General features: G+C 40.9%; 1 protein-coding gene across 2 annotated transcripts; it reads right to left on the bottom strand.

Annotated features, from left to right (window-relative positions):
- Positions 1 to 291: 291 nt before the first annotated feature.
- Positions 292 to 10,880, bottom strand: mocs1 (molybdenum cofactor synthesis 1). 2 transcript variants are annotated; one of them, XM_047018285.1, is made up of 11 exons: positions 10,547 to 10,880; positions 9,370 to 9,505; positions 8,816 to 8,983; positions 7,137 to 7,301; positions 6,050 to 6,111; positions 5,666 to 5,777; positions 4,945 to 5,057; positions 4,579 to 4,689; positions 3,042 to 3,162; positions 2,528 to 2,575; positions 292 to 2,315 (listed from the first exon to the last, which is right to left on the bottom strand). In XM_047018285.1, the coding sequence occupies exons 1-11, from the start codon at positions 10,760 to 10,762 to the stop codon at positions 1,216 to 1,218; spliced, it is 2,352 nt and encodes a 783-aa protein (XP_046874241.1). In that variant the 5' UTR covers positions 10,763 to 10,880; the 3' UTR covers positions 292 to 1,215. The 2 variants fall into 2 exon arrangements, with proteins under 2 accessions (XP_046874241.1, XP_046874242.1); XM_047018286.1 differs by having other exon boundaries at positions 1,867 to 2,315; positions 2,513 to 2,575; positions 10,547 to 10,868.
- Positions 10,881 to 12,008: the final 1,128 nt, after the last annotated feature.

Raw genomic sequence — 12,008 nt, 5'->3', positions numbered from 1 at the left:
ACCAGACTCACACACAACAACTTTGACGCATTTTGTAATTATTCTGACATCAACCACATTGCGCGCGCATCCCTAATGTTTACAAACAAATAAGTCCATGCAGGGCGAACAACACCCTGATGCGAAGTTATGGTTATAAGTTATAGGGCTTATTTTCCCGATAATGACCGGTGTTCTATAGCCTATCCCTTACTTATCAGACTGCAGACCGGCGATGAGGTCAACACGGCTACCCATTAGCCAATCAGAACGCTCGTACTGTCTGCCATATAATAAAATAAAGATATGCAGTAGGGAAATACGTTTATTACATTTCTACATACCTATAGCGGCATAAAATGACATTTTACAGAAAGAGGAAATCACTATCAATGTCAGATGGATGAGTGGCCAATATGTCTATCAAAAAAACTAACACACATTGTTTACACTCTCAGACAGACTTAACAAGTATTGACAGTAACCATTGTGTGATTGTGCTGCTTCATTAAAAAAATGCATCCAGGTGAACTAGTTCAATAGAAATTAGATGCAAATTTGCTCTTCATTGTCTTCAATCATAAATGAAGGAAAATATTCGATTACAATTATATATACAAATACTATTATTAGTATTATTAGTACTATTATAATTATTACAGTTAAATGGCTGATGATGTGTGGAGAACAATTTAAGAATTTAGGGTATCAGTCAAAGCAATTACAGAAAAATTAATCTAGTTTGTTGTCGCACACTTTACGGTAGGGGTTGAAATCAAAAGGTTAACAATGCATAGTCCACATGTATACCTTCCCACCTTGGACTTACAATACAGGATATATGGAGCCTGCCTACTGAAAAACGAAGGACTGTATAATGTTAGCATATTAAAAAATCCTTGTTTGAAAGTAAATGAATGAGTAATGCAGAGTAATGTTTAGTACAAGGCACCACCTACTATCAACTAGATTGTGCAAGCAGCTTGTTGTTTCATGAGTTCTAGAAAAGGCCAAAACAGCATAGCATAAGCTTTGTCATTGGAGAAGTATCCATGAGGCTTTGAATTGGAGCAAACCACAAGCTATCTGGGATTTTTATGTGCATTACAGCCCAAAACCTTCCAAGAAGCAGTCATTAATCTAATTGATTAATGCAGCTATTCTGAATTCAATAACAGAAGCTCACTTCAACAGGGGCTGAAAATGAACCCAATGTTACTGGTGAGAGAAGTTACATTACTTCAGGGGATACCGGTGGAAGTCCCTCTTACCACCTGTCTTGGTTACCAGCTGGATGTCCGTAATGGTGATATTGTGACTCACTGCTTTGCACATGTCATAGAGGGTCAGTGCGGCCACGGACGCGGCCGTGAGCGCCTCCATCTCGATGCCTGTACGGCTCGAGGTGTGGCAAGTTGCTGTGATGACAACACTGTCCCGCGCCTCATCAAGGTTAAACGTGACAGAGGCGTGGTCCAAGGGGACTGAGTGACAGAGCGGGATGAGTGCTGCGGTCTGCTTGGCTCCCATGATGCCGGCTAGCTGTGCAACTGCTAATGCGTCGCCTTTGGTTAGTTGATTGTCGCAAAGCAAGCAAAAAGCAGTAGGGCCCAGATGGATAGTGGCATGGGCTGTGGCCATGCGCCGGGTGGGAGTCTTCATGCCCACATCTACCATGGAGGCTCGGCCTTCGGAATCTGTATGAGTTAACTGGGCTGTGGAAGTACCGTTTGTCTGGAGGCTGGCGTCCTCCTTTGAGCATTCCTGTGTTCCTTTGCCTTTGAGATCTATTGAGGCATTCCTGTGACACAGCCTAATGCTATTGGCCTGAGTGGTATCTATTTTGGTATTGGTCCGTAGTGTGCAAAGGGATAAAATTCCAGCCATTCTTGTGACACGATTCTTTATTTTGTTAGGACGTTTGGCTAGTGTGTACTTGTGGAACTCACTGTGATTTTGACTTAATACATATGTGTGTGTGTTGTGGTCAGGGGTCTTCATTTGAGAAAAAGGGATGTGCGGTTTGTTGTCAATCTTGTTCTCACAAAAGGGGGCTCTTGTACATTCCTTGACTTCCTCAAAAAGGTTTTTCTTTACAACATAGGACCTCTTGTGGGATCCTGAGCAGCTGACATCAGGTACTCCTGTTGAAACAGGACAGTCTGGAAGGCACAGTGTGTTCCCACTGTGTTGAACACCCATCCCAAAGGACTGGGACGGTTCAGCAGCCATGGGTGAAGTGAGGACTGCTATATCACGGAGATAGGAGATGGGGATAGTGTCCCCCTTGGTTTCTTGGCTCACGGGTAGGGACAGGGTTTTTTGGCATGATGTGCCTGCAAGATGGGAAGAACATTTACATAAAAGGTAAGTGCAAAGATTTGTGGAGCCTGCAAAGATCACTAACATATACAAGCAAGAAGGCTAAATTGGGGTTTGGCATGTTATTGAATTCCATCCAATAACATTGTCGTTTGTTTTGGGAAATTATCAACACAAAAAAGGGAAAGATTGGCGTTAATGTGTTACGTACAGCCACATCACCCACCGATGAGGATCATGGGTCTGTTCTTCATCTGGGAGATACTGAACATGCCTGTGGACAGTCAAAGAGAGAGAGCTATTTAAAGGAAACATTGTAGCGGCTGACTACCTTTGCATTTGACACAAACTCTGATGCAGAGTGGGAAAGCTTTCATGGATTTCGCCACTGTACTGCCATTTTATTACATTTTCATTTCATTATCAGTTTTGTTCATTCTGGATATTCAGTGTCAACAAGCACCAGATGCAAATAATTATTCTTGACTGAAAAAGTGTGCTATAGAACCAATGTAGTAACTTTTCCTTTGTCCATCAAACCAGCACATTTAACAGAAAAGTGAATGCTGGACAAATGGATAAAAATCACCCTGTAACTGCCACAGTCCCTTTAAAAAGTATTTTTTGAATCCCACCATTTGTACTACTTCACTATAAATAATAAAGTTGAGTGGCACACATGGTATTTTAATAGCTCTGTAGGCCTCCATAGCCAGCCATGATAAAGTAAGGTGCTGCACCTGCATGTTGCTTCTTCTTCCTGCCCACAGCAGCACCAATGATCTCCAGCAGTTCGTCTTCAGATGCCCCAGAGCGCAGACAGTCCCTCAGAGATACCTCAGAATTCCCAAATAAACATACCTGTTGAAGCAGGAGAGGTATATATTGTGATATCTAACTTTTGTAAGTACATATTTCAACTTCATGTGCAGAATTATACAATGTGTTAAAAAAAGAATGGAATAAAATCTTTGCACTTGATCAAATCCCAGGACACTCCTTTCATGACTTTTCTTAGAGGAGCGTTTTATCACTTAGTATACACATTTTCAAAATCACGCAGGGATAAGATAGTTGACAGAAATTCAGCTCCTATTTTTGTGATATTGCTACCAGCCATGTTGATTCCTGCCTTTCAAGGCTGCAATTCTGTTTCCTCTCAGTAGATGTCGCAGGGGCTCCCTTGTACAAGTTCTGTCATTCAGACCTTCGGGCAATTTTTGTTCATATTCATGGCCGTTTATGTGTAGACTATGGTAAGCTCCATTCTCATATCATGATATGACTTTATTTACAATGGGAAAATGCTAATATGTCCCTATTGTTCTCGACTTCAGTAAAAAATTAAGAGATCTGTCCTTAACCAGTGATCAGTTAACAATAATTAAAGATTACAACTAATGATTACTTTCTACTTGGAATGCTCTGAATATAATAAACACTGTTTGAACTATACCCTGCTATATTAGCTCATGAGAACATGGAACGTCAGGGCCATTTCTAGGAGCCCTATTCTAAAGGCTAAACAAACGCTATCTAGCATGCAGCGTCCTCTTTCTGTGCTTGCAAATGCTATGTTGATTGTCATCTCACTGACGTTTCTTGTGAGAGTAAACCCCCCCATATTGTGATACTATTTAACTGCCCTTCGTTCCTGTATTATTTGTCCAGTCTTCTGAAATGCTCAACTTGAGTGTATCAGACAACTGCACCTTATAGATCTATAATAAATACATGCATTTTGTCTTGAACTTGTACTTGGCGATTCACTTCATTGACTTGGTACTTTCACAGCAATTGGGTACTATCCAATACGTCTTCAAATATCTCTCCGCTTCAAATGCAAACCCAGCTCTTTGGGAGAGGTTACTCGTTTCTTGGTAGCCTGTCCAGCCGACTGAATGGAGTTGGGAAAAGGGACATAAGTGTAATGTTTGCTTCTGTTACAACATCATGTTTGGTGTTGTTATCTGCGTCCTTTTTGTTAAGTCTTGTATATGTAGCTGGGCCTACCTCAAGAATGTCAATGCCCAGTGTTACCTTGTGTGATCTTTGCAAATGACTAAGACTGACTTCTGTTTGGCTTATACTCCATCACCTGTCATGCCTCCCAACCATTAGAATGTCTAAACTGTAACCTGTAACCCAACAACAGTTACATTTACAATCACAAATGTCTCTCATTTCTGCACTACTTGGACCTTGCCCTGGCGACAACTGAAGGACATGCATTCTATCTAAGAGTGTGCATATAAACGTTGTCTGTGTTGCATTCACCTTTAGGTTTCCGTCAGCAGTGATGCGTAGCCGATTGCAGGAGCCACAGAAGTGGTCCGACATGGAGGTGATGAAGCCTATGTGGCCTTGGAAGCCTGGAACTTTGAATGTCTGTATGAGAAAAGAAAAATGGAGATGGAGAAATAAAGAGTCAATCAAACGCAAAGAAGGGGGAAACCAATTAGCTTGGCAGACACTGTAAGCCCACCAAAATGCATGGCCTGTCAGTGTAATTGGTTCTTGGGAAGACTATGCATTCAGAATACTACATTTGGGTGCCATGAAGGTGTTAGATGAGTGTGGATTAATAATTCAGATAGTCTGTGAAACAATATATGATGGGGGTGGGGGAACGGGGGGTCTAACCTTGGCTGTTTCTGTGTGTCCAATGGGAAGCTGTTTCAGGGAAGGCCACTGCTGCCTTATGTGGTCCAGCATCTCTTGGTAGCTCACCATCTTCTTGAAATTCCATTTGTTACCTGTTTGAGGATAATCAATAATTAATTAAAGTACAGTAAAAAAAAAAGTAAAGTACATTTAATGTGTTCTTTTTTAAAGGCACAGATCTGAATCTTATTTGAAAATAGGATTCCACTATTAAAGTATAATTGAAGAATTACATTATTTTTGAGTCTGTACGTTTTTGACAGGTTTGAGGATGACCTGGTGAAATGACAAAGGTTTAAGAGGTAATAGGTAAGAAAAGGTCAAGGTTTTGTCCCATTTTTGGCCTACTGTACTGCATTTTCACTTACAGGGAATAAAGAACACTTCATAAAATGAAAAGGCATATTGTCTTTATATAAGAAAGGGGAAGTGGTAGGTAAATTAGAAATAATTGTAACATATTGTATCTCTGACTGCTCGCCCACCTCGTTTCGTGTTCATGTTCTGAACTGAGAGCATGTCCATGTTGTCAAGAACGATATGAGGCCTGAGAATATTGTTCAGATAAATGTCTTTGTCGTATTTTGTGAAACCCTCGTCAATCAAACCCGGAAGGCTAGCGTGGAAGTTTTGCTGTTTCTTATTTTAATTACTGGTCATTTGTGTTTCCTATTGCAGCTTTAAGAGATGGTGTCCTTACCATCAAAAGGCATGTACTCAATGAAGCGTACTTCAAGAGGTTTTTTCTCTGTGAGGGACACAAAGTCTAGCAGCTCATCATCATTGAGACCCCGCATTACAACACAGTTGACCTGCAGAGGGCAATGAAAAGCAGCAACCAAAGAGGGTTTAGAGAAATTGTGTTTTGCAACATAGAGAAAGGAACATTGGAGCATGGTCCCAAACATACCTTGGGTATTCACACACCTCTCCTGAAAGGCTTTCAAATGTGAACCATTACAGTACAGATTATTTCCCTATTTCTGTATCACCCTTCCCTACAGGACTTTAAATAGGTAGCCACTGATCCTCAATCCAATAAAATGATCCCAGAAATAGGATAATTGCAGAAATGGGTTGTTACCTTCACAGGGTTGTATCCCATCTCAATGGCTTTGTCGATGCCCTCCATGACCTTGTGGAACCCTGTCAGGTGAGAGGAACCCAACAATGAACACACAGCTAAAGTTTCATTTTTCATAACAGGAATAAATGACATGACATTTTGTGCTGGACAACGTTCAGACTTGAATGGGGGGCAACAATATGCAATGCAAGTGATAAAAAGTCAAATAAAATAAAAACAATAAAGAAAAAAGATTTGAACTGAGCTCAGAGTAATTTAAAATTGCTGAGTCACTGTTGCTGTTGTTTTATATGGGTGGTGTGTGCAATTCCTGCCAAAGTAAATTCCTTGTCTGTGCAAACTTTCATGGCAAATAAAACCCTTTCTGATTCTGATTACTTGATGTAAAGGTAGTCTTTTATTTCATAAGAAAGCTTGAGAGCCAAAACTGTAATAATCTTGAACATCTTTTATGCTGGCATTCATTTTTTACAGCTCCAATCTACTTATTAACATTTAAAGCCGTTCATATTTAGCAGATTATACCAAGTGTCCACTTTCAGTTATGTGAAGACCCCTCTGCATTTGAAAGGTGTCAATTTAAATATGAAGGATTGAGTATGTTGTGACTATGTAAAAAATGCACCATCACATCTGCTACAACCCATAACAAAATAAAGTTATTATAACAACTATCAATATAACTATCAATACTTGTGAGCAAGTGGCTCATTTGATAAACCCTATAGGTCCTTCTTGACGGTAAGATTGATGAACCAAACAGTGAAAGCCAAGTGTACTGTAAGAGATCCGGCTCCAACTCCATTTCCTGCACTGCTGCGGCTTCTCTCCTTATAAGCCGTCTCAGTCCATCTGTCCTTTACTCTCATGCACGTGCTTCCCTGAACCCCCCTCCTTTCCCTTTGACACAAAATGTCCTCTGCAAGCCATTCATTTGGGCTCATAGGGGGTAGCGCAATCACTATCCTTCCTAAACTATTACATTTTAAATCATTTGTAAACCTCTTACCTAAAGATAAATAAGTGTTAATACATCCCAAATACAGCTTTGGCAGGTCTCTATCCAATCCAACAGTGTGCCTACCTTTCCTTCTGACGATAAACTCAAACTTTGCTGGCACCAGAGTGTCCAGGCTGATGTTAAGCAGGTCGAGCCCAGCGTCCTTCAGTTTGGGAAGTTGCTTGGCCAAGTTCATACCATTGGTGGTCACAGCAATGGTCTTCAGACCAGGCAACCTCCTCATCTCAGCTGTACAGTTAGACAAAGACAGATGATTGAACCATTTGAAGAGACAAGCAGGGAAAGGAAGATGTAAGATACAAGCAAAGTGCAAGAGGAAGTGTGTTCCAGTGTTTTCAGTCAGCGTTGACTCCAAACCCATGTGTTTATTAAGAGGAAGTAGGAGCCTCAGGAAACGTAATTCTTTTCAAAACTATTTCTGAGCCAGAAACAACTAAAAGAACACTGAACGTAGTACACTTTATTAGTACCACTTTACACTAATCACCACTTTAAGGATCTACTTTGAATGGTATTTGTGACCGTGAGGTAGAAGGGAGGGATACTGGTGATCTGCACATGACCAGTTGCGAGGCTGTTCTCAGATACCTCCTTCCTGTCAGAACATTGGATTTTACACACACAGGATATGCTTTAGAGCCATGACCTATGATGTGCCTTGACTTGGATTGGATCTGGTAACATCAAGAACCATTTCCCTCTTTCCATTGATGACATGCGTATGTTTAACCACTCTAACTATTCAATCGGTGCAGTTACAGGCCAAAGAGAAAGACATGGCGGAACACTGTGTAACAGGATCAACCATGCCGTTGTAGCGTTGAGAATCCATTCACCCCTCACACAAAGTACATAAAATTGGGGGAATGCATGGAGGGTAAGACAGAGATATGGATCATTTCTCTACGGAAAAAATGCAACATGCTAGGCTTCCATAACATTTCAATCTCTCGGTAGGAGTTGGAGTCCATTATCGGGGAGTTTGTACAAGCCTAAGGGTTTGAATTTGGTTCTGTACATAATGACTTATTCCAGCTAGAGTAAAATATATCAGAGAATGATAACACAGTATAAAGAAAAGACAGATTCAGCTGGCCTGCCACACAAGTCATCACTTAGGGAAGCCAGAAATAAAACATGACTAAACTAGCCCCCAACCAACCCATAGGAACACATGCAGCAACATAACATTCTCATAAACCATTCATTGTAAAATAATCAGCAATTTGAGTTAGCGTTTGAAAGGATTCAAACCAAAATATCCCAGCCCCTCCCTTGAAACACATGCCTGACTACTGCCGAGAGGTACAGACAAGTAGCCCGTCCAATCATTGCAGGGTTTCCTGCCGCCTTGACTACTGCGTTTTTTTTCTTTAATTAGCGATATTCGCCATGTTTCCGCCAGTTTTCTCCCTTTCATTCCAACGGCAGTCTCCCTTCTCCAGAGAACTTCATTTTTGGAGGAGAACCACCATTCCCCCCCCCCCCCCCCCCCCCCCTCATCAGCAAATCTCACCCTACCACCTTGCCTAACACATTTTCTGCTGGAAACACTGCATTGCATTCGGTCCGAATACCGTCTAACCATCAGTGCCGGTCAGACCTTGGGGAATGGTGGAATTCATTACGGGAACCCTAACCCTAAGACACCACCTGACCAACAAGCCAAAAGTCCCCACCCCACCCTCCCAACCATGTGCTCCCTTTCCTCCACTATTCCCAACTTCCTTACCCCGTCTTACCGATGATGTCCAGGACATCAGGTCGGATGAGGGGTTCCCCTCCGGTGAGGCGAATCTTCTCGACCCCCTCCCGTACAAACAGGCGGGCCAAAGTCAACACCTCGGAGGTGGACAGGAGTTTGGCCCGTGGGGTGAGTTTTACCCCCTCCTCTGGCATGCAGTACTGACCTAATGAGTGAGGGAAATAGGCACATATCCAGACAGTTAACACACAAATTAGTTGTGGAGTTTGTCCAATGAAATAGTGGAATAATGACTCAACTGAACTATATAGTAGGTGTAAACAGTTCAGGGTTGGAAGAATGTGATGATGCTATAATCCCAAATTAAATACAAAAATACAATTAAAAAAGGAAGGTTTTTACTTAACTTAATAGATATACTTTATCTGGTAAGAACACTACAAATTATTCTTCTAAATTAGTATTTTTTTGTATTTAAGCTCTGTCTTAACTGTGACACTAATTAGGCCTAATTCCCTTTAACTATAAACCTTTTAAAACTTTAGTTTTAATTTTAGTTCCCCTTTACAGCCCCTGAGCATCAGAACTTACAGCGAAGGTTGCATTTCTCCGTCAGGGAGATGCGCAGGTAGCTGTGCCTTCGATCAAAACTGTCGGTAAGAAACGCGGAGAAGGGCAAGACATCCTCACTTATGCGTCTCCTTCGCCCTCCTTGGATAGTCAAGTCCTGGATGTAAAAGTACAGCAAGAAGGCTTCATTTAATTATTTCTCAAAGTATTTTGCTTTACTTTTTAACATTGTCATTAGGGCCTTTAAGACATAGGCAGATATATATATATAGGGATATAGGGTTATAGGCCTACATTAACAATACCTCCTCTGTCGCCATTGATAGCATGTTGTAGCCTACAAAATCTGAAATAGTTGTCAAAGCATTTAATCGAACTGTGAAAAGATTTTGCCGGTGGGCACAAACTTCAATTACATTTAAACCGACATCGTAATCACCGGCTGCATCACAGACACGAACATCATGTACGGCACGGGCACTGCACTAGTGTTTCTAAAAGTGCATCTTATTGTGAGGTGACGTAAGGGTCCCACGCACGACGGACCCCTCTCAAATCGCCCCAATTGAAAACGGAATAATTTTCTCTAGGCCTAAAATACCAACCTGACTTTTACAATTAAGACTACAGAATTATTCCGATTAGGCTAGGTTACACTTGGCCCCATTTTTGATTATTTTCATACATTTCCGTTAAATTATGGGACATTCTGCAATACCCTATTTCAGGTTTTACAGTTGATGATTAGGCTATACCAAATTCCGCGAATCCGTCCGCGTTGCCATATCTCGTAAAATATGGCCCTAAATATCTTACGCTGACAGCCTGACATGTCAATATAAATGGGTAAGACCCACTGGCTTTAACCTGCAAGCCAAAAAACAACAACATATAAACCCCGATACAATTTCAGACAACTTCATATTTCAAGAGTTTTTATAGTACGAACTCTCTTCATCTTTACATTAGACTCAACGAAGACCGTGCAACAGTTTCAACAGTTATCTGCTGTCAAAACAAGGCATGTTCAAGGCTACTTCAGGCTATAGCCTACTAGCCTATTTGTCAAAAACGATTGGTTCGATCCAGGCTTAAGCTTCGCAGTGACCATCAGTGGTCAACAGTTCTCTTAACTTGAAACATAGACTGAGTAGGCCTATTTATGTTCTCAATTTCAACTAATCTTGAAATGATTTACCTCTGTGTCGCTTTTGTTTGTTGCGACACTGAAGTTGGCTGTGCTTGGATCGGTCAGAGAGACAAGTTCGTTCTCCTTTTGCGTAGCACTGGAATACCATCGCTGCATCCTCGTTTTAGTGCCTTGTGCGAATAGTTTCCCAAGCTGCGATGACATAGCCACGACATTCCCAGATCCTTCAATGAGGCGGAAGCACCTGCTTTGAATAAATACCATTGCGTACTTTTACCGAGTCTGTCTTTGTATTTGCTGTCCTAGAAGTGTCACTTGAAAACACTTGCAGTGAATAATGGCAATAGAGAAACGCATTACGCCTTAAATGTTGCAGGAAGCACGCAGAGGGGGAGTGGGTGGGTCAGCCAATCGTGTGCAACTGTGATAACGCTGCCGTCTGGGAAGTGTAGTGTAGGCTACGATTAATAGACGAGTGTGGAACTTTGACCTCAAAGTAAAGCATTATAGGTTGTATCTTAGTGATGGGTTATTATGTAGCCTACATTCAGGGCGTAGGTTTCATTATAGCCTACATGAAAACTACAAAACTGCCCCCTACATTGTTATTGATAGGCCTACATTTTAATTGAATGGCCATTGACCGCACAATCAGTTATAAAAAACATATCAGTCCCATCCACATTTGAAAATTGATATCTTTACAACTGAGATTACCGTTGACACTTTCTATTCTGTTACTGCAGAGATCCGTGGATGATGCTTTCAATGTTTGGAACCATTTATTAACTCTAAACATAGAAAAATGTATCAATGTTCTTTCCCAAAGACGAGAAAAATATTACCCATCCCTGCCAGTTTTTGACAACTGAAAACAAATATGAACTCTGGGAAACAAATGGATGTTGTCTTTATACATTAAAACTGGAGTCCAAAGCCTAGTGTGCTGCCAACATCACTCATCAAACCCACATTGGTAAAACAATATGTGTATGAAAACTACTGTTCACTACTACTAACCCAAATAGGCAAAACATATATGGAGAAAAAATATAGGCCCTATAGGCTATCTCAGAGTGTACAACTGTGTGCAGGTCGTTGGGTGTTGTCAATGATTAAAGAATGTAAACTGGTGACACTGGTGCAGAGTTTGGAATTTGACCAGCTGTGGTATTGTGCACTGTGCACACCACCATCACACCTCATTAAAATTAAGTCGCTCCAATAAGCTGTACCCTTCTACGTCAGCTGACCCCTAAATCATTTACATATAGTCATTTAATATTGAAGACAAGCACTTTTATGGCCATGCTCCATCATGACTAGTTGTCAATGCCTGACATTTTTATTTTGAGAAATTACTAATTATACAACCTTTCTATCTGACCATTCCACAATCTATTTAATTTTAAGTACAAAAATGGATTGAAACAATTATACAAACTGTTCGCTAACAAACAGAATGATCAGAAAACAGTTATAATAAAACATATTTTCTGTTAATATTTTC

The sequence above is a fragment of the Hypomesus transpacificus genome, chromosome 3, assembly GCF_021917145.1.
Source record: "Hypomesus transpacificus isolate Combined female chromosome 3, fHypTra1, whole genome shotgun sequence".
In the NCBI taxonomy this organism is placed as follows: domain Eukaryota; kingdom Metazoa; phylum Chordata; class Actinopteri; order Osmeriformes; family Osmeridae; genus Hypomesus; species Hypomesus transpacificus.
The sequence above is the reverse complement of the archived record's forward strand: the minus strand, read 5'-3'. Positions and strand labels throughout refer to the sequence as shown.